At 33.9% G+C, this 24,132-nt stretch overlaps 2 protein-coding genes across 2 annotated transcripts; one reads left to right on the forward strand and one right to left on the reverse strand.

Moving 5' to 3' along the window:
• Positions 1-248: 248 nt before the first annotated feature.
• On the reverse strand, positions 249-8,954 carry LOC11408164 (zinc finger CCCH domain-containing protein 68). The gene is made up of 4 exons (XM_003629294.4): positions 8,639-8,954; positions 2,411-2,617; positions 2,124-2,248; positions 249-2,038 (listed from the first exon to the last, which is right to left on the reverse strand). The coding sequence occupies exons 1-4, from the start codon at positions 8,699-8,701 to the stop codon at positions 760-762; spliced, it is 1,674 nt and encodes a 557-aa protein (XP_003629342.2). The 5' UTR covers positions 8,702-8,954; the 3' UTR covers positions 249-759.
• Positions 8,955-15,497: 6,543 nt separating this feature from the next.
• Positions 15,498-22,242, forward strand: LOC11411325 (nucleolin). The gene is made up of 11 exons (XM_003629296.4): positions 15,498-15,867; positions 16,574-17,853; positions 17,940-18,029; positions 18,124-18,588; positions 18,961-19,075; positions 19,159-19,335; positions 19,457-19,917; positions 20,036-20,126; positions 20,205-20,257; positions 20,343-20,427; positions 20,517-22,242. The coding sequence occupies exons 1-10, from the start codon at positions 15,699-15,701 to the stop codon at positions 20,409-20,411; spliced, it is 2,970 nt and encodes a 989-aa protein (XP_003629344.1). The 5' UTR covers positions 15,498-15,698; the 3' UTR covers positions 20,412-20,427; positions 20,517-22,242.
• The last annotated feature ends 1,890 nt before the right edge of the window (positions 22,243-24,132 follow it).

Consider the following 24,132-nt stretch of genomic DNA (forward strand, 5'->3'; position numbering starts at 1 on the left):
TGACTCATCATATCTCACAATTTTTTATCTTTCTTTTGTATCTCTTTTTCCAATGACTCTCACTCTCAAATAGAGTGAATATTATTTATTCAATGTTTATTCAAAAAAATTATTTATTCAATGTTGTATACTTTTTAATTACTGTCTCAAACTAGTACTAAATTTCATATTAACATGCTTAGTATCAGTACTTTGCTGTTATAGCTCACAGTATGTGCCCTAACAGCAAATTTTCAAAAACTTCAATGTTAATAAATTATTCATCCCATATTAATCTATTTTATTTGATCAGTATAAGGTTATAATTTTCAAAAAAATTAAATTCTTGCCTTGTTTTAATTATTTTTCGGTATAGTTTTTTCTTATAGTGCTATGAAAATTATGGATGAGTACCCATTGGCCAATGTACTCCATGGATGACCACCACTTCACCAGATCCAGGCTGCACAGTCTCACCAAACTGCAAAAATAGAAAATACCAATTTGTCTAAAACACACTAACTGTCGGTTTAAGGAACCAACAGACATGTCAAAAGTATCAAAATCTTGGACCCAATTGTAGGACCCACAATCATACCAAAACTGGCCACCAATTCCATACCACAGCCACAAAAACTTAAGCAATTTTTGCACTCATGCTCCCACTCCCTGTACTGTTTCAACCTACTCTCAGTTTCCATGTTCTTTACAGGGTTTAAAAAAGATTTATAGTTTTTACCATTGAAAATTGCTGCTTAGAATTATGCACTCTCCTAAATTTCACAACTTAAATCTTTTAGCACTCTGCCCCCCTAGGAAGTTACCAGCTCCCGACTCAGCTGAAACATCATGCTGAAAGGGGCAATCGGAACCATTCCTGCACCCCCTCGAGCTATTAAAGTAAATGCATTGTTTCTTGCTTTTGTATTTGACTTCCCCTTGATTATTGTTATGTGCCAATTTCATATCTTGGAAGTTACTATGATGGCTACCTATTTGTGAGTCCAGCTTATCTTGTCCATCTGCACCATGTTGCCTAATGAGGTTTTTATAATAGTTGACATCCTTTACAGCAGATGCTGAACCTGAACTTGTTTGATAAGGCTTTGTACTAGCAGTGGGTTGTGTATTGTTCAAAACAGTATGCAAGTTCCCAGAAGGAGGCAATGGAACTGTGCTTTGTTCACTAGAAGAAAAAGTGAAAGATGCAGATCGCTTCACCCCAGATGCCAGAAATGAATCTAGCTGAGGCTGAGTATGTAATGCAGTTGGCATTGGACTTGACATGTGAAAATTATTGTTGACAGGTCTGGGCATATGAGGTTCAAGTGTAGGTGTGGACATAAAAACAGAGGGGGATATTGGTTTACTGGATACTGGCCTAGACAATGGAGCTGACGCAGTTGCTGGCTTATCATGTGCAGAAGACACAATTGAATACGATGGAATTGCAGGAGCAAACAGAGTTGTTGGCTTACCAGATGTAGGATTGAAAGATGAAACTGATGGAATTGCAGGCTTCAACCCAGAAAAACCCACAGAACTAGTATGTGAGTTCCTAGAAGCTGCCACATCGAGTGTAGAAGCAGCTTTCAATCCAGAAGTGGGTGTAACCATGGAATTTGAGGACGAACTTGCAGTGGTGGCGGCAACTCCATGCTCATTGATCAAATTCTCAATCATTTTTGGGTCATTTAAAATTTTTACGAGTAGATCCATGTCAATTAAGCCCGCTTGCTCATTACTCTTCAAGATGGCCGCCACAACTTCAGAGGCTGCAGCTGCGTCAGCTTCCAAACTAGAAGATACCCCTGCTAAGGGCATTAGACGAGCATCTGAGGAGACAGTACGGGAGGAGTTACGGTCTGAACTAATGGAAGTTGTTGCTGACATGTGTTGATGCAAATTCTGTGGCTGAACATTGGGATGAGTGTTCACTGCTGCTGCTAATTCAGGCAAATTAGTCATAGACTCTTCCTCCTCGATGGGAATGATGGGGATGAGAGGAGTACTGTTATCATCATATTCTTCTTCTTCTACATCCAAAGAAACAGAAGGGCTACATACCCAAACGCAAGTCAACAATGTTACTGACAACAGAAAATGAAACAACACAAGGCTTTCTTAAATATTCAACATTTTACCTAGGAGGAATGGCAGAGGGTCGGGGATAAACTGCTTCAAGCACTCTTATTTCTCTCAGCTTCTGAACCTCTTTCTCCCTACTTTCTTGCCCAGCTGCAACTAGCCAATTAGGACTGAACACAAACTGTATTGAAGAGTAAAGTAATCAACATAGTGACAAAAGAATCTGAAACAACCAGTTAAAGAAAGCAGAGTATGAAACGTAAGAGTTTAACAAAAAAATTACAATGTGAAATACATATTGCTAACAAAGGGTTGTGGTAAATAACAAGCAGCAGAAAATTACCGAGAGAGGGCATTCCCATTTTATCTTAGGAATGTGGGAGAATTGAACCTTCGATTGGTTAGGGAAATGACCGCTTTCGAACCCAGGAGGTAAATCGATAGATTCATTAGTACTATAACACAACATTGATGACGCCTTTGCTTCAAGACTGTCTTGTAAATTCAGACCAACTTTTGACGGGTAATCTTCGGACAAGAACAATTTGACCTGTTAGGTCATATAAAAGTATTAGTGCTAAAAGAGAAAGTATATATCACAAATAGGTTTGAACGGAAGTATACAAGACTACATATTTATACATTAAGATTCTATCTACAAATCCTAAAGATAAGAAATTCCCTGCTAGCAAATACCACTATTTAACACTTAATAGACTAAGCACATGAAACAGACTAAACTAGACACATAATTATGCACATAGATATGAAGAGCAGAGGACCAAATAGACAATTTTAAACATGTTGCTGCTGCAGAAGGTAAGACAGAACAAATAGACATGAGTTGTTTTCGGCAATATCATGGGTGCTAAAAGAGCTACTAGACATGGATGTAAGGAGTATGGGGGCTTTTTTATGTTTAAGAGAGATAGAGGAGAAAGAATAATAGCAGCTAGAAGGATCTTTCTGCTAAGATGCACCATACGGCATTTTGCCTCCCATGACGTGTTTGATACGCTTCGAAACACCAACATACTCTGAAACACCATAAACATGTGCCAGCTCATAATCAGCGACCCTTTTTAAAAAATACATAAATCCCGACATGCTCTTAATACAATAATTTATGTCAAATGCTAAAGCTCACTCATTAATTGCAACAAATGCAATTTATATCACATTGATTCATCAGTAAACGGGATACGCAGTACTAATGTTTAAGAGGTATGTTTTCGTTTGAAATTTGGACTTCTGACTTACAATGAGATATTTATTGTATTTCGTGAATTTCATATCTTTTATATGCATAACCTTAACAAATTGTATCCTATATTTTCCAAGAAAAGAAAAACAACAACAAACGTATCTGATACTTGTATCCAAGTCTATGCACCGTAACACTAACTACTGCAATCCAACACTCCAGACTACTACGTTCAAGTGCTCAACTGTGACCATTCAGTAGTGCCCAAGCTATGCTCCGCTCTGCAATGCACCTATACTATAATAGTAGCCTCTTGACCAATTGAGATGTTATAGACAACACTGCTCTCTAATTCCCTTTCTTTATCCCACAAACATCAAATCCCAAAAAGTCCAATCCCTCAATATATTTCATCATAAATAATGGCATTAACGGAAGATAAGCATAACACACCAAAACAACAATGTTTTGTGCCAAAACTCGGTGTGCATGGGCTTATTTCAGAGTCATGCCTTCTTCCATAATCAGAGAATGCCCTCTTTGCTTTCAGCCGGGTATTTTTCATCAACAGGATTAGAACATTTGCTGGATTGCTCATCCGGATCATTTTACGAGAAAAATGCTTTCACCGTATAGGAGCTAATTACCCAAGACGTCAACAAATATGAACATAGATAAATCGAAATTAGCAGTTCGCAACTATGTAATAAGTCTTCCAATATGGACACAGCAGTCAAATTCTCAATATAATGTAAGATCGTATGATTTTACGATCTTCAGAGCTTGGGGATTGACCACAGTTTGACACACAACCTAGCGGGGTCACAAATACTTGCACGTTGGATCAGTAAGATCGGACAATTTTCGGTAATCCAAGGGTTTGATCAGTAATTGAGTCCAACTAGATTTTGCGCGATCATAGGGCTTGGTCAGTAATATGGATATATACGAATACGTGAATATATATATAATGGCTTTTATTATTTCTGTAGCATCTTGTTACGATCCCCACAATTTACGATTTCACCCCCCTTTCCCCTTTCCGATCCTAAATAAAATCAAGGCTTGGACTATCTAGGATATGAATGGCATGCAATTAATAACCTGACTTAACAAAAATACACTTAAGCACAAATGTGGTGACAGAATAATCAGATGGAGAAAAAAATCTTGCCAAATTGAGCATTATAAAAAATTTCAATTTGAAGTAGTTCATGAATAAATGCATAATAATGTGATACATCAATAAAATTCATGTTCAGGTACAAGTTAAAGAACTCCATAGTTTCCTGCATGCGGAACATCATTGTCATAAGAAGAGAGCTATAACCTACAAAGAATTCTATGAAATTGGTCCATAGGGACACAGCAGATATAATTCAGTGGCTACACTTCAATTATAGTCACACTTTAGTAAAACGGAATTAGACAGCATGTATTGTTATTTTCTCTTTACTTCTACCATTTAGTGGAAACTTAACTATTCATCAAATTTGCCTATCAAACACCAACTAGAACTTATATAACGAAAAAGAAATTGACACGATATAATGCCTTGAACATATATCTTTCAATAAATTACACTATCAAAGGCATTTTGATGGATATAACTAATTATCGTTGTTGCTTTACTTGTACTTCATTTTTGTTTCGCCAAATTATACCATACAAAACTGGTGTTATGTTTGTGATATTGTTTCTAAAATTTGCATTACTTGGAATGGCATTTTCTTTTTTGTTTTCCTCTCCATAATAAATTGCATTTATTTCTCACAATTCAACATCAAATCCACTGTTAAGTCGCTTGTCGTGCATGAATGTCAACGTCTTGACTCGTAGACTCATCTAAGTTTACGTCTCTAAGTAGGGAATATATATATATATATATATATATATATATATATATATATATATATATATATATATTTATAAGGATAACAACTATATAGTTGTGCACAGACAAAGACTTAGATTGGGAACAAACATGCAGAGAAGCCTTGGGGGTATAGTGTCATTTAGCAACTTTTGGGTCTGATTTTGTGACCACCTCCAAATTGCTAACTAAGGTATATATATTTAGAAAACTCAGTTGAGTTTTTTAAGATTCATTCAAACTCAGCTCAAAATCACATGAGTTTATACCTTAGTGAGCAATTTTGAGGTCACAAAAACAGAAACCAAAACTTGCTGAATGACACTATTTCACCCCAAAGGCTTCTCTACATATTTGTTCATAATCTACGTCTTTGTCTATGCACAAATATATATATATATATATATATATATATATATATATATATATATATATATGTTGTTCTTACAAAAATATATACTTAAGTATTACTATTCAAAATGACTAGACTATGTTTGGCAAGACAAATTTTTGGATTTTTATTAGTTAGCTTATAGCTTGTAAGCTCATATGACAAAAATAGGCGTGTTTGATAGCATTTTTTTCTCCAAGCTTATAGCCTTCCTTTTACTAGCTTATAGCGTTATTTGATAAGCTATGCCAAGTAACATTTGAGCTTGTAGCTTACCATTTTTTTTCAATTTTTGCCTTGGTATCTTACTGGAAAAAAAAAAATACTAAAAATAAATAAATATTAATTTAAAATATCTTTTTTATGTCATTTCATATTCATGGACTAGTTTAACTACTAATTTTATCAAACGCTACAAATTCAATCTAGTAGTTTATCCGCTCTCAGCTATCCGTTATGCCTAAATCACAAGTGAACCAATGTCTTCACTTGTTTAATGACTGGCCCGTGTTTCAAAACAATCTTTCAAAGACATGGTTTCAAAAGAGTTCAACTCTATTTACATCAAAATAATTTGTTTTTTGGTCATGCTAGCAAGTGCCCTTAGGGCACTTGTTAAGGATTCAAAATTAGAAATGATTGATCAAATTAAGGTAGAAAAGTTATTTTTTGTTGTTTCAATGTATTCAATGCACAATTTCCAAGGTAAAGTTTCCATTTTAAACGCCTTAACAAATGTCCTAAGGGAACTTGTTAGCATTTCCCTTGTTTTTAATACTTCTTTTGAAAAGGGTGGATATCTAAAGAAGGAAAAACATTTGATTGAATTTTTTAATATCATTATCAAATATCGCCCTAATCAATGCATTGTAGAAGACAATGTCAACAAATAACACATTTATATTGGCATTCCGTGATTGTGCAATCAACGAGTGCGACACTCATATGGTTGCACTTGACTTTAGCATCGTAGGAATAAAGATTGAGATCAAGTCCAAATAGAAGTTATAACATGGTTGTCAAATTGTCGACTTGACTCGAAGACTCACACGAATTTACTTTTACAAATAGGAAAATCGAGTTGAATTGAATACAAACCCATTTTAGCATAGTGTGACGTAACATTCAACAAGTGTAAGCGTCATAGGGTTGCACTTGAGTTGGGCATTGTAGGAATCAAGATCGAAATCAATTCCTGATAGAAATTATAGCATGACTGTCAAATTGTCGACTTGATTTAGAGACTCACCGGAGTTTACTTTTACAGATAGGGAAATCGAGTTGAATTGAATACAAACCTATTTTGGCATAGCACGAATTCACAAGTATAATAAATAGTCATAGGGTTGCACTTGATTTTGGCATTGTATGAATAAAGATCGAGATCAAATCCGGATAGAAGTTTGACTCAGAGACTAGCATGAGTTTACTTTTACAGATAGGGAAATTGAGTAGAATCGAATACAAACCCATTTTTGAGCAAACTCGATTGAATTTAAGGAATCAATAAAACTCCTCAAAAACACAAGTTTGTGTATGAATGAGCCAATTTCGGGAAAAAGAAAAACCCAAACCCCAAAACTTGTAAATGACCGTGTTTCACGATAGGGCTCCTACATTTTTGTTCCCTCTTAATGCTTTCTTGCTAAGCAAAGTTGCTTGGCCACCTGCCTCGTCTTATTGTTTATGGCGATTGTCTGACAACATCCATTGAACAATCACAACTTGGCAACAAGATTGTTCGTGAAACTTTGCTACACTTCACGAACCCATCTTACATTATTCCATTAGTCCGTCTGACTTTCTTCTAAGTCTTTGCGTTGCAGTACTGCTTGGTGCTTTCCCGATCCTTCTTCACGTTAATAAGGCGATGTCTACTCTTCAAGAAATAAAGTCATCCCTATATATATTGTGGTTTAATTTGTTATGGAACATTAATGTTGAACGATTATTTAGTATTTTATTTAGATCAACTCATAAGAGTTTACGAGTCGAGTCTAAGGAAGCTCCATGAGCATGCATGACTCTCGAGTATGACAATCAACTACACTTGATAAGGCCGAAATCCTTGTCTTGCTCGACCAATGCTTTCCATTATTAGGGAGACTCGTGAAATTTCATATGGTTGCCATCTTTTAAAGTCGGGCCTTCTTTCCCAACTCCCATCATCACTTCGCCCAGACACACTTAACATCTCTGTTTCAACATTTCTCAGAACTATCTCAGAGCACTTTCCAATGCTAGATAATGCATATCGTTATGCTAATCATTGTTGGTGACTAATTGTTCTTGGTTATGCCTTAGCAATGACTTTTTACTATTAGTGATGAACTGGTATTGAATTTTCAGTTCTTCATGAGCTCTCATGGTTTATAAGGGGTATATTACAAACTATTTCAATTGTAGCAGATATCTCAAGTGAAGCATTAGTGTTAATCAACAACTCTCATGCACCAAGATACTATCACCAACAAAGATTCTCCTCACTTTAAACAAATATTTCTCCTTCCACATTTCTCATATCTACAAGTTTCATTAATTAAAATTTAGGATTTAATTTAAAATTAAATTTTTTTAAACACCATCATAAATACTCTGATTTACTGAATTTAATGTAATAAAGGCTTATTAAATTATTACTATAATTTAATATTAATGACTTTTAAGATCTATTTCTTCTTTTATTATTATTAACTAATATTGAGAGGACACAATGCATGGAGTTTGCTTCCCTGTTACTGAAGGGTCAAAGTTCGCATCTTTGCTTTGTAGTGTCAGTATCAGGTCCCATTATAATAATAATAATAATAATAATAATAATAATAATAATAATAATAATAATAATAATAATAATAAATTATATTATTTTTAATTTGTGATTATAATTTGATTATATGAAAGCAGTGTCCTCTGTTTCTCCAATAGCTGTAAATTGCATAAAATGTCAGGGAAAAAATATTGAAAACTAAATTGAAAAAAAAAAATGAAATTATGAAAGTGATTGAATCATGAAAAAGGATATAAAAAAAAATAAAAAAAAATCGAATAAATTAGTAGAAATTGTGGTTAATTAATTAAGGAATGAAGAGAAGAAATGAATCACCTGGCATAGATTAGCAGGAGAAGCCCACGAAACCCTATTAGATTTCCTTGCTCGCTTCATCATGTTAAATCTCTCAGATAGATAGATCCAACAACATTCAGATTTATAAACCGAAGAAATTGTTAATCTGAAGAACGAAAAATTGGTTAAAATTGATTTGGTATCGCGCAGAGAGAAAGGAGAGAGAGAACCCTAGAAATAGAAGAGGCGCCTTTTATTAAAGATGGATGCGGGAAAATAGGAAAAAGAAAAAGAAAATGTTAATATATATATAAGCATAGGAGGGGTGAGGTGTGTAGTGACGATTATGATTGTGTGCATTTGTCTGGCTGCGTCGGTTGGAAATTATCAACTATGGATGGGGTAATGTTATCGTACTACGCCAGGTTGCCACGAGCCCTATGGCCAAATCATATTATCCATTTTTCTATGTTTTTTCAATATTATTAATAAATAAATTGATGTTTGTGAATAGATAGTTAGATTAAAAAAGATTGTAATTAATCTGTTTTAAAAAAAATATGATATGATGATGTTTGTAATATAAGGTGTGGAGATTCGATATTGGGATAAAAAAGATGTAGAGAATGTCGAACTTCAATTATTGGTAGCTGATTTTTTTTTTAAAAAATTCGGTATCTGATTCGAGGATCAACTAATCTGAGAGACCAATCTCATCGCTTACTTGTGGGGGTCCTGTTTTAAGCCAGAGCAAAACTTTGTACGGGCTTTTCCACTGAAATTGACATCAGAGGGAATCGAACATGAGATCTTGAGAGGAAGACATTCCAAAATCTCAAACCAACCGCTAGGTCAATCCAAAATGGGTTAATTATTGATAGTTGATTGATTTAATTGATATGATTGTTGTATATGATGAAGTTGATATCAAATTCTTTTTTTTTTTTTTGTTAGTTTTTACCAATTGATATGTTTACAATATTTAAAACATAAACAAGAATTCACATACAATCAATTCCAAAATCACCCGTCAGATTTTCAGTGAGTTTTCTATGAAAAAGATATTTTATGAGTATGTTTTTATACTTTCACTTTTATACTTCATCAAGGTAAAAACCTTCCTAAGGTTTAGTACAACAACCAGACTTGACCGAACCTGTAGAAACCGAAGGCATGATTTGGGCTACAGTCGGATACATACGGTTGGAGCGGGTCCACGGGTGAACATATTAAGGTCCATGTGGGTATATACGGTGGAGCCCGATTTTAATAAAACTCAAACCTCTAGCCGAACCCGACCACATATGGACATAAAATAACCTTAGTATATATATAACTTTACTGGTATTGCGCCGTTTCCACCACCAACACCCGTTCAGTACCAAATTAAAGTCTAAAACCCTAGTTTCTCCAATCTCCATTTTCATGTTCTCATCTCAAAGTCAAATCACAACACTCTTAATTTCTAACTCCTATACTCTCTCATCACTTCTCTCAAACCAATCATTATCGCATGACACCCACCCCTTTTATAAAAATACTGAAACTTTTCTTCCTTTTCTCTTCTTTATTCCTTGATTTCAAAATCGAAACATGATATCTCTAAATCCTGATTTTGTTCCATCACCCACCTCTCAAGATGCGCCATTTTCTTCAGATTTAAAAAGTTTGCACTTTGATTCAAGACTACCCATTACAAAAGTTTTGCCATATATGTCAAAGATGAGATTTTTCATTGAAGAAATCATGATTTCGGTTACTTGGAAACAATGATAAAGGGGATATGCTTTGATGTCTTATAAATGAAATAATTTATGGGTTTGATATGATATATTGACCAAAAGGACCAAAGATGCAAAGAGGCTAAATCTTAAGAGGCCAAAATTGTAGTTTTTGTACTTAGGGCGTCAAAATTGCAAGTTTTTGAAGGTTAGGGGGGAAAGTGCACTTTAGCCTTTTTTTTATTACTTACCACTAACCGTGCAAAACCGCACAAACCGCCACTCGACCAGTCCGATGCTACAAAAGGTCGGAAATGGTTGAGATATTCTCCTCTTCGGTTATGTTTGGTGTTGGGATTTTTGACCCGAAATCGACGAACCCGTCCGATGCTCTACCCTAAACCCACCTCGCAGGTATAATGTTTTATCAACTGCAAAATATCTTTAGGTCCTCAAACGTGAGAAAATTGAGAACCCAGTAAAAAGCCAACAAGGCTACTTAAAAGTATACAAGTCTAATTGGAAAGCACAACGATTCTTAACTCCCATAATTGACTTTCCTCACTTTCCATTCACACATGTTACCGCTTGGGACAAAACAGAAAGTCCGACTAAATAGGAAAAACCTTATCTATATATATATATATATATATATATACACATGTATTCTAACCTACACTTTGCTTACATGTCACCTCACCAATTCCCCCTTTCTAACTAATTTTTTATAAGCATTCACCATGTGGCTCTCTCTTTTCTTTTTCCTACTTTCCATCTATCTATTTATTACTAAATATATTTACATATGTTCATTCTTATAATTCTTAAATATGTAACTGATAATTGAGTGAGCTTTGTAACTCCTTCCACTATCCATTAATTAAGGAAATATGATGATAATAATAATATTTAAAAGTATAGTTGAAAAGGTGTGGTTATTTGATTATATGATAGGTATGGTACATTTTTTTAGACAAATGTGACTCCTTCCACCTACTCATAGTTTTAATTTATAACTTACAAATTAAAAAAAAATTATTATGTAACTTCCAATTAATTTGTGTAGCTTTTTCCACTACTCATTGTTTTATATTGATAACCTACAAATTAAATAAATTTAGTGCATGCTTTTATCTTCTATAAATATCATTGCAAGAACATGCAAAAATTTGATTCCTCATTTTTTTTCAAAGGGTTAAGAATATTTGGAGGAGATTGAACATGGTAGATTTTCTCTATCCGATGAAATAACCATATTTCATTCACAAATACATATGCATAAGGTATATTTTACCCTTTATATTGCACTGTTTGGATTTCATTATATATATTGTGCCTTGAACAAACCAAATCACATGTTTGGTCTTTGTTCTAGATTTTTTTTAGGGTTTTTGATAATTGACAAATATATTAATATACATGTTAACAATGAAATAAAGTGGATTTCTTCTTTTTAGTTTATAGAAAGGTAGATCATACGGCCAAGATATATGCTTCTGGTTACATTCCAAAATTATTTATTCCTACTCTATCCATTTTTTGCCTATAAAAAAAATTGCATTCATAGTTCGTTAGACAAATTTTCTACGAAGCTCCTATGTATATATATTTGTAACTTACTTTGTCTCTTCCATTCCTTCAATTTTATTTTTTGGTAGTTTTCATTTTTCTCTTCCAACTTCATGTTCATTTTCTTCTAATATTTTGTTATCTAATGGATATCCTTTCTTTGTAGGATTTTGGAGAAATGAGAGTTTTTTTTTTTTTTGAAATGGCACTTCTTATGTGAAAAGGTGGTTATCATTTTTATATTAAAATTTAAGTTTTTTCATTATTATTTTTGTTTAACGTTGTATCAGTGATCTTCTGACTTTTATGTTAACTATTTTTGCTGATTTTGTAATATGGTGGATGATTATATTTATCACCTAATATTTTGTAATATCTGGAATTACTCCAATGAAATTATATCTAATTTTTTAGTTATTTTCTCATTCCTTTTATTTCTTTCCACGGTCTATGATATTATAACTCTATATTTCACTCTATACATTGCATGGTAAAACTCCTATCGTCCTTAGGTTCTGAATTTTTCACTCACTTTTTTTGATTTATGGCCTTATAATTATGGATTGTGTATTCTAGAATGGGGTTATGTGCAGTAGAAATCAATGTTTTTTTTTTGAATTAGATATGAGAGGGTTCCTTTCCAACAAGGTTTGTATTTTATCAGCTATTTAATTTACATGCATTTTAATGTATAACCTTATAAAAATGTTTGTTTTATTGTTTTTATTTGTCTACTAATATTTGTTACCTCACAAGAATTGCTTTGGAATCTTCCATATCTTTCTATCTATCTATCTATCTTCTATCTATTTATCTATCTATATCTTTCTATCTTCTTCATAAAAAACTATCCCTCTCAAATTCTATCTAATCTAATAATTAATAATAGAGAATGATATTGATATTTCTTCAAAAAAAGAAAGTAATAGAGTGATGATGATAATGATGTAGTTAAACTTAAGTTACAAAAATTTGCCACCGCTTCTTATTTCATTGTATTATAGTATAATACCTCCTTTTGTTTTTAATAATTGCATTATTATAGTGCTACTATTACTATAGAGCTGATTTAAAGTCTCCGTTCTAACGATTCCGTGTATATAGGCGTTCCAAAATTGAAGAGATGTACATATTAATTATCTTTGTAAGTTTAACGGAATTTGTAGCCTTAAGATTTCATTAATTATACATTGTGTTTTAACATGGTAAATAACATATTAAATATTGTCCATTAATCTACCACTAATCTACCACTTCTTACAAATAATAGTGTTGTTTTTGTACAAAAAGTAATAGTGTATTTTTTATGATGTACCTAAGTAATAGAATAAAATTTTGGACTTTTTAGGAGTAAAATATTTGTGTTCTTAAAAGGAAACTTGAGTTAACCATATGCAAGCATTATGTCTATGTGACACTTCTAAAAGAGCTTATTCTCACTCTCTCTTATTCTCCACTTCTAAAATTCATTATTTATCTCCACTATATAAATTTAATGTGTGATGTTAATAATACAAAACTAAAACGTTCACTAATATTTAACTAAAAAAACTTGAGGAAGAAAAAAAGTAAATTACCCATTGACTCCAAATAAGTAACCGTTATTTCCTCATATATTTGTCTTAATTCTCCACTTAAGTTGAACATAAATCAAAATTTGCAACCCAAAAATGTTATAATATAGTTTTTTTTTTTACTCAAAAGATATGCACAATTTCTCTCATAAACTACAATGCTATTGCCATATCTTTATTTTTTTTAGGGAGCTGATCTTTATTCTTGAATGATGATTGAAGCTCAACATCCATAATTCAATACCTGTTATTAAACCCATAAAATGGCATTAATATGGTATTGTACAATATGGAAGAAAAAAACGAACACATAAATTGGCATTAATATAGTATTGTACAATACGGAAGAAAAAAACGTTTTGAGAAATAATAAATTCTTAGCGAATATCCTATATAAGTTTGCAAAATCCCATGCACTTCTCCATATTTTACAACTACGTCCATTTTGTGTGTGCTCCTTCCTTTCCCAAATTTTTCAACTTAATATTTCAATGATTTTGTTTTAAAAAAAAATATGCGACAATCATTTTGTTGCTTCACTAATCTTTCAACTACCTTTTTCTTTTTTCATATTCAATAATTATTTACCACTCTCTCACTCAATACGGTATCGTTTAAATTAATAAATTGATGAGTTACAAGTGTTTTTAATTGTTTATTATCCTATTGACTTTAACATACCAAAAAATAAGAATGAAATAAATAAGAAAATGGTAAACCAAAAAATATGCTGAAAAAACAATACCAATACTAAATAAAAGTTAAAGAGAAAAATATAAAAGAAATCATTGTATCAACTCATGAATTGGATTTTCAATAAATATGAGAGAAAAAGAAACAAAACTTCTAAAGACGAATCCCATTTTGACTGCTTATTTCAGTTGTTTCTGTGAGCAATATTGACAGGAAACATGAATACCTCTAGCTTTGATCGAAAAGAATAAGTGATATCAAGAGAAAAAGCAAAAACACTTGCGATTGCACAAAAAAAGTTTTTATATGATTACACTAATATGATAAAATATTAAATACTCCCTCCGGTCCTATTTATAAGAGAATTTTGGGTCAACAAAAATTGATGTATCTAGTTAAAAATTCAGTCCAAATACATTCATTTTTGTTGACCTAAATTTCTCTTATAAATAGGACCGGAGGTAGTATGATACAACTCTTCAAACTTATGAACTATGAACAAGAACCACCAAGAACTATATTAATTATCCTAAAAATATTTTAACAAATATGAATTCTCATATAATTTCTAAACAACTCTCTTATATTTAATATTAAACATAACGATATCAATCATTTAACTCTATGTGAATATACTTATCATAATTATTATTTACTCATTTGTAAAAATATTTTAAATATGGATTATAATCAAACCCGTGCAACGCACGGGTTATATACCTACTATAGTATATAAAGAAATATATATTAAAAAAAAAAAATAAGAATATAAATAAAACAAATCCTTTTTTTTTATAAGAAATGGGATTTTCGGTATAGGAATAAACAAACCATGGATAAATCTAAATCTAAGCGACTCTTTCTTAAATCTAAGCAATCTTTTCGTAGGAGTTTGTCCCCGATCCAATCGGGGGATCGAATTGATTATAAAAACATGAGTTTACTTGAAACTTTCATGAAGACATGCATGTCTTAAACCATCAATTTAAACTCATAACATCGAATATTAACATTTAACAGACAAGTAAGAAAATTCAATTTCTCGTACCATCCACATTACACAATTTATTCCAATTTGTATTATGCTTCTAATCGCATCAATCATCAAATTCTTCTAACAATTGCAAAACATCAAGTAGAGTCTTAAAGATGCAAACATTAGCTTCATCGATGAATCCCATATCTTTCAAGAGACTCACTTTTTCTATGTCTTGCAATTCTTTAAAAGTTTTATAAATTGAAACAAAGATAATATTTAAGAACATTCTCTTTTCAATATTCACCGTATTCGCTAAAATCCTATTTAGAAAGGGTGAAGTCCAACACTCATAGATAAGAGAGTGAAGGTAAGCATGTTGTCAACACTTATCAAATAAAAGAAACGACGTCGTTTTCATGTGCAAATCCGGTTTATTCCTTCTAATGGTTTCATTCTAGAAAATCTCAACGTTCACATCATCCTCGCAAAACATTGGAAAAACCAGTAACCTTCACTTCACTTTGGATACACAGCTTCAAATCTCATTCAATTTAATATCCCCCATGAGAACTCGAAATGCTGATTCATCTTCGAAATCCACAACCCCTAAGAAAACACCGCCGGCGAGAAAATCCGCCGGAGAATCTCCCGCCGCAAAACGCACTCCTCCTTCAAAACCCAAAAACGCTAAGAAGACGGAAGCATCGCCCGCAACCGATCCAGATCAATCTCGTAAGTTCTTATTTTTCCCTCTCTCTTTCGTTTCTGAAATTCTCTCGATTAAAATTTGTAGTAGCTTGTATGAAATTATGAATCAATGAATCCTCTTATGCCGTGAAATTTATGATGAACTTGTTAGGTTGAAAAAATAACGTTACACTGTTTTTTGTATATACCATAAGTTGTTTCAATAGGGCCGTTTGGATTGGCTTATTTTTTTGCTTATGAAAAATAGCTTATGCAAATAAATAAGCTTTTATGTTATTTTATAAGTTCTCACTAATGAAAATTGTGTCTTCTTATTCTTATGCTGTTATTTTCATAAACTAACCTGACAAGCTTATGAATAATACATAAAAGCTTATTTATTTGCATAAGCTTAAAAATAAGTCAATCTAATCAGGCCCATAAGCTATATTGGAGAACTTATGAAATCAAGCTCAAATAAGCTATATTGGAAAACTTATGAAAATTGTCATAAGCTGTTTTCATAATCTCACAAAACTTATATCAGTATATAAGCTCAAATAAGACAATCCAAACAGGGGCTTAGTTGCTCCATACTCAATGCTGAAGAAATAGACCTAAAATTTATACATGAGATGATCTACTCCCTTGTATTGCATAATTGCAGTATTTTTCGTGTTTGTAGTTTTGATTCGTAGCAGTATAGAAGATTGTTTTTTGTTTTAGTATATGTTCTTTGATTGTGTAACAGAGAAGAAGAAATTATTAGCTAGTGCTACCACTGCAAAATCTGGGAAGTGGAAATCACCGGGGAAACCGCGAACAAAAGTGGTTGCCGTCACTCCGAATTTGGAAGAGAAATTGGAGGTAGAAGCTGATGAAACTACAGTTATAGATAAAGTGGAAGAAGTTGGAAATGTTAACGACATCGATGCAGATACTATGGAGTGTGAAAAAGAGGGGGAACAGAAGCCGATGGAAGTGGATCAACCTGTTGTTGAAAAAGTTTGTGAATTGGTCGAAAAGGGAAAGAGCACAGTAGAGGTTGAACCAATTTTTTCTCAGGATGGTTCGATTTCTTTGAAACAACCAGGTTGCACCCTTGTGGACCTTAATATTTCTGCTGCCGATAATGAAGATTATACTGGTGTGAAGGAGGGAGGGGAAACGTTGAAAGAGGAAGAGTTGACTGTACAAGAGGGAGAGAGAGGAAAGGAAGAGTTGAAAGCACCGGAGGGAGAGAGAGGAACGGACAAGTTGAAAGCACAGGAGGGAGAGAGAGGAACGGACAAGTTGAAAGCACATGAAGGAGAAAAAGGAACGGACGAGTTGAAAGAACAAGGAGAGAATGGAAAAGAAGAGTTGGACCAACAAAAAAGCGAGAAAGAAATGGAAGAGTTTAAAGCAGTGGAAGGAGAAGAAGGAAAGGAAGAGCTGAAAGAATCAGTAGGAGATAAAGAAAAAGAAGAGTTAAAAGAACATGGAGAGAAAGGAAAGGAAGAGTTAAAAGAAGAGGATCTAGAAAACACAAAAGGAGAGGAAGCAAACATTATTGGACATGAAGAGCATTCCAGTGTAGAAGTACAAGCCCAGCTGCAAAAAGACGTTGATCTCAAAAATTATGGTGTTGAAAGGGCAAAGAGTGGCGAATCGATAGATCTTGGGGAACAAGAGAGGGTGCAGCTTGAGGATGAAGATCCAGAGGAAGATCCAGAAGAAGACCCAGAAGAAGATCCTGAGGAACTGCCCGAAGACACTGAGACATTGGATGAAGAGCATGACGAGCATATGGAATTTGAAGCCATTGCAAAGCAACGAAGAATTAGGAAAGAGCATGAGATATTTGTTGGTGGATTGGATCGTGATACTACCGAGGAAGATCTGAAAAAGATTTTTCAGAGGATTGGGGAGGTACTGGAAGTCAGGTTGCATAAAAATTCTTCAACAAGTAAAAATAGGGGCTATGCTGTTGTGAGGTTTGCTAATAAGGAGCATGCAAAGAAAGCTTTGTCTGAAATGAAGAACCCTGTTGTATGTTTCTGTTCTTATTCTTAATTTCCTTGATGTTGTGCTCTCAAGTCCTTGCACTGTTGTTTGACCTCCCGTTTTTTTTACAGATACGTGGAAAACGATGTGGCACTTCACCTAGTGAGGATAATGACACATTATTCTTGGGAAATATTTGCAATACATGGACAAAAGAAGCTGTAAGTGTCCAATAAGTTTTTTCTTCTTCTTTTGTTGCTTATACTTTACTAGCTTGGTTTGTTATCTCATGTGTTTTGAATATATGGGTTACAGGTTAAACAGAAGCTGAAGGATTATGGTGTAGAAGGGGTTGAAAACATTACACTCGTACCGGATGTTCAACATGAAGGCTTGAGCCGCGGTTTTGCTTTCCTTGAGTTTTCTTGTCATGCTGATGCCATGCTCGCATATAAGAGACTTCAAAAGCCTGGTGTCATCTTTGGTCATGCCGAGCGAACTGCTAAAGTAGCCTTTGCTGAACCGATACGTGAACCAGACCCAGAGATAATGGCACAAGTGAAGTCTGTGTTTATTAATGGTCTACCTCTTCACTGGGACGAAGATCATGTGAGGGAACATCTGAAATCTTACGGTGAGATTGTAAAAATTGTGTTGGCGAGGAAAATGTCCACATCTAAGAGGAAGGATCACGGATTCGTGGATTTTTCTACACATGAAGCCGCTTTAGCTTGTGTTGACGGTGTAAATAAATCAGAATTGGGAGATGGGACATCGAAGGTATATAATCTTTTGCCTTCACTGTGCTTTTATATTTGAAAGGAGTTATTCTCTTGTTTCCTTTGCTTTCGCTGCTGTGTTTTATTTTAAAGAATTTTCAGTAACATGGGGAAAGTTGGAATGCTATTGATTTTAATTGCCTTTTTTTTTAATGATAATAGAGGATTGAAAAGGAACTTCCACTTAATTGACATCCTTTCCCTCTTCCCCCTATTTCTTCCTCGAAAATTTGATTTCCATCACCTTAACAGTCTGTCACTCTGTTGGCTTAACTTTTGTATCCTAGTAATTCATTTTTATTTTGTTTTGTCCTGATCTGGTTGGCTTATTATTTAGTTAAATAAAGCTCATAATTTTTGCCACTTTTTTCAGATAAAATTGAGAGCTAGGCTTTCAAACCCTTTGCCTAAAACGCAGGCTGTCAAGGGCGGCATGTGTGGTGGCCTCCGTATTGGTCAGGCTAGGAGTGAAGCCTACCCAAGATCCGGTAAATAAATCTTTCTCCTCCAATTAACTTGAAACCGTGTCTTTTTGACATCATTTTGAATTATCCAAACACAATTTTTACAGAAAGGGGTTTTGGGCGAGGGCGGGGAAGACAGCCCTTCAACAACAGGGGAAATTTCAGCAGGGGCAGGAGTTTCAATCATCATGGGGGGCGTGGTCAAATCAGAAGAATGGGTTTTTGGGACGAACCTGATTTTAGTATGCATCCGGATTTCCATCAGCGGCAATTTGGTCCACAAGGTTGTTTGCCGAGCTTCTAGCATATTTTGAGTTGAAGTCTCTTACAAAATTACGATATATCAACGCATTGATGTGATTTTTTTTTTTAATGATCTTAATATTTTACTGCAATGTCAAGCAGGACCTATGAGGGGCGGGCATTATGCAGCTAGTCGAGGTGGCGCTCCTTTTGCTGGTCCATCTAGACATTATCATGATAGAGCATGGTATGGTATCCCTGACGGAGGCCCCATTGAGCCTATTCCTCCAAGAAGGCCCTACTCTCCTGGTGGACAGTTTTATGGTATCCCTGATGGAGGCCCCGGTGAGCCTATTCCTCCAAGAAGGCCCTACTCTCCAGGTGGACAGTTTTATGGTATCCCTGATGGAGGCCCTGGTGAGCCTATTCCTCCAAGAAGGCCCTACTCTCCAGGTGGGCAGTTTTATCGTATCCCTGATGGAGGCCCCGGTGAGCCTATTCCTCTAAGAAGGCCATACTCTCCAGGTGGACAGTTTGACATGCCATTTATGGGAAGGCATGTTGATGATCCATATCTATATGATGACAATATGCGTGGAATCAAACGCCCATTTCATATGACTGTAAGATTTTGTTTTGTTTTGTATTTACTTATGTGTATGGTTGTATTCCCATACAAATTTGTTTTAACCCGAAAGACACCTGGAAAATACTAATTAGTTTCATTTGTATGTTTTTTAGGACCCTGAACCTGATTACATCGGGCCTAATAGATTTCGCCCCCGATTTGATTATGCCGATCCATCTGTATTTCACGGAACTCAACATCATGGTCTAAACTTTGCCTCATTTTTCTTTCTTACTTACTGATTTTATGGTTGTATTCTTGATAACACTTTTTGATATATAGATTATGCTGGTGCTGGCAGAGGACAGTTCCCGCCGGACTATTATGCTTCTGACGTGAGTGAACGTTATTTAACTTATTTTTATTTTTCACATTATATAATTGTAATATTAGTGATGTGTTGTGATATTCATGTTGCAGCATGGTGGAGCTCCATATCCATCTTTTTATGGGGGTGAAGGCCCACATGGACACAGATACTATTATTAGTGCGAAGAACCTTCTGGTAAGGATTATTTTCATGAGTTTTATATTTTAATTTGCTGCATTGGATACTTTTCCTAATATTTTGTTTCATTTCAATCATATGTTTAGGCGGATCTGGAACAGACGGATTGACATCTTCAATTAGGAGCATGCTGCTTCTCAAATACACAACTTTGAAGTTGCTTTTTTATTTTATTTTACATATACCTCTCTGTTATTCCCGCTCCATCTGTTTTGTTTCTATTTATCTATTATAGATCATAAAGGGGGGTATAGACTAAGCCATTTAATCTGTGTGGGATAGGTTGCCTCTCAGGTCTTGGAGAAGAAGGTATATATATAAGATTGTGGAATGGGTTAGATTTCCTTTGTTGACTTAGGTATGATATGATCAGGGACTTGTTTATGAGGTTGCTATGTTAATGTACACTATACTTTATGATCAATCAAGTATCATTTTGATGATTGGAAACTGGAAAGTTTATAGGACTACCAGAAGCAAAATCTCGAGGTGATAGATTATCTTTAAGTGATAGAGAAGGAATGATATTTGAATATTGCATATGGTGAGGCTCTTGCAGTTCTTATGAAGGATCTGGAGAATTTACTTATTTTATGATTAGGAGCTATACTTTGGTCTGAACATAAAGCCTTACCATATTTTTGGAGTTCTTTTGATTGGGTAGGATCCTTTTGAATATTTATTGCCCATACCGAAGCATCCTTTTTTATGGAAAAACCATTTGTTTGTTTATTGAAATTCTGGAAGATAAGGTTGACCTTTAATGGAATGGCGTTTATGAATGCTGTTATAGTTATATGGAGAAAACAATCTATTTGATTGATTTGGTTCCTTATGATGCCAAGTAATGGTTAATTTGGGTATAGTTGAGGAGATCTCCATTTTATTACTTTCTGGTTTCTGATGTACCATTGGCATCAACTAAGAATGAAATCACTTGGTGTGGGGTGAGAATGTCCGATGGTGTGGGCATCTAAGGATGTATGCACCTTACTGTTTTAATTGTCATTGAAATTTATATTGGATGGTTCTGTAAACCATTTAGTGAGCTTCTAGGCAAATGGATTTGTTGGAAAAATAATTATTCATCTTGGGATTAAGACTACCAGGTTCTCTCTTTCTGTGTTTTTTTTATAGATTTTTTTTCTTAGTGAATAGGTAGGTGGTGGGTGCAACGTGATAAGAGTAGTACTACTCTGTATCTAGGGCCTGTTTCTTGAATATTAATGACTTATGACTATGTCATGGAAACAGGCTCTCTCTACCTTCCAAATCTGGTAGGGTATATTTAGGAGAGAAATAGTTGATTGAATAAAATTATTTGGATGAGAGATAGTGTTTGGTTAAGAGAGAGACAGTTACAAAGGTAGCGATGATTGAGGGTATAGAATCCCTAGCCCATTGTGTCATATATAAGAGTTTAAGGTGTAATGTGATTTAGTCAGAGATAATAATAATTGTTAAAAACAGTGAAGGTTACCTAGGAATATGACCTGGATTGTAGATGTACAGTGTGCATAAGCTTTGCTAGTCATACTCGAAGATTTTTTCTAGGATTTTTCTTAATGTAGATTTTTCTAGGATTTTCTTCAAGTGCCATAAATTACTGTTCTCTAGTTTTAGAATACTCAGGCTATGTAAATTATTGAAGATAGTTAGCATTCCTTTGCTTTTAGCTTTTATTTGTCTTTCAACCATCATATGTTTGTAATGATTTATCAAATTATGTAGCATGTCGAACTTTGATCAAGACAAGGTGAAGTTGCTGTGTTGAAAAATGTATTTAATATACAAGATGCATATTTGTTTGTGCGTTTCTGTGCCTGTTGATCGCATTTTTACTACCAATCTTGGTGAGAATGACTTGTTATTTCCTTGTCCTTTATTTATCTATGAAATGAATCAAATTCTAGGGTGCTGAAGGAAAACATGTGGTCTGCAGTGGATCATTATTGACAATCAAAGGATCAAGTAGTCATACTAACTGTTATGAGTCATACTAACTTTCCTTGTCCATTGTCAACCAAGATTTGTGCTTGCAATTTGCACTAAAAGAATGTCATCAAGATTACAGAAATCATCGGTGGTGGCCTACCCTTGATCGAGCCCCTTCTGAAACGTAGTTCATGAGAAATATGTTTGTTTATTCACTGTGGAACAAATGTAATGATCAGCAATTTATTCGGTCCGATGCTGCTTGAAATATTATTTGGTTCACATAGTAGCAAATTTAATCGAGTAAATAGTCAATTACCCCCTTGAAATTGTAATTTTCGTCAAAAATCTCCCTAAATTTTGCAAAACTTCAAATACCCCCCTGAAATTGTCAAGCGTCTGTCAATTACCCCCTTCGTTAGTATCCTCCATCCAACATGCTGATGTGGCCGTTAACTGTCCATGTGGCACTGCCGCATGGCTAGAAAAATCACACCACTTCAGAGGGGAGGGGGTAATTGACTATATTTTTAAAAAAAAAATTGAAAAAAAATCTGATTTTTTTTCTTTTCAAAATTAACATTTGTGCCATCTATTGACCTTGCAAATACCCCCTAAAATTTAACATTTATGTACAAATACCCTCAAATTTAAATTTATGTAGCAAATATTCTTTCAAATTTATAACTTATATGCAAATTATCCTCTCCAAAGTTAAAACTTATATGTAAGTTACACCTTAAATCATAAAACTTTGATGTTAAAGTAAAACTTATTCATAATATATAATTTACTATATCTCTAATTACGATAAAAAATAAAAAAAAAATCACAACTTTAAAATAAAACAAACATGTTTGTTTTATTGTTACACATTACAGAAACAAGCAGCTATTATTTCCACAAAACCTTCTAGCCGCCAAAATAAAAAGAGCTGCATTTTCATCATGTATTAGAGTTAGAATTATAATTAAAAGCATACTATTAAGCAACACATAATTCCTCATCATTTTAGTACACAACCAGTGGAGAGGAAGGGTCAAGCTACATGAACACTACTTGTGCCATACAACCTAGTTATGGCCACTGGTTGAGTGTCCATTCCCTCCCAGATGGGGCTCCAGAATCCTAATAGTTGATCAGCTATGATCCACATGTTTGTTTTATTTTAAAGTTGTGATTTTTTTTTCTTTTTTATTGTTATTAGAGATATAGCAAATTATGATTATGAATAAGTTTTACTTTACCATCAAATTAGGTTTTATGATTCAAGGTGTAACTTGCATATAAGTTTTAAGTTTGGAGAGGATATTTGCATATAAGTTATAAATTTTAGGGGATATTTGCTACATAAATTTTAAATTTGAGGGGGATATTTGCAATGTTAATAGATGACACAAATGTTAATTTTGAAAAGAAAAAACAAATCAGATTTTTTTCAATTTTTTTTTTTTAAATATAGTCAATTACCCCCCTCTGACGTGGCATGATTTTTCTGGCCATGTGGCAGTGCCACGTGGGCAGTTAACGGCCACATCAACATGTTGGATGGATGATATTAACCGAGGGGGTAATTGACAGACGCTTGACAATTTTAAGGGGGTATTTGAAGTTTTGCAAAATTTAGAGGGTTTTTGACGAAAACTACAATTTTAGGGGATAATTGACTATTTACTCAAATTTAATCATCAATCAAGTCGGTATGGATATTGAAGAAAGTTGTAATGAACGTGAAAAAGGAAATAAAAGAACTGTTATCTAAATTAT

The sequence above is a fragment of the Medicago truncatula genome, chromosome 8, assembly GCF_003473485.1.
Source record: "Medicago truncatula cultivar Jemalong A17 chromosome 8, MtrunA17r5.0-ANR, whole genome shotgun sequence".
NCBI classification, from domain to species: Eukaryota; Viridiplantae; Streptophyta; class Magnoliopsida; order Fabales; family Fabaceae; genus Medicago; species Medicago truncatula.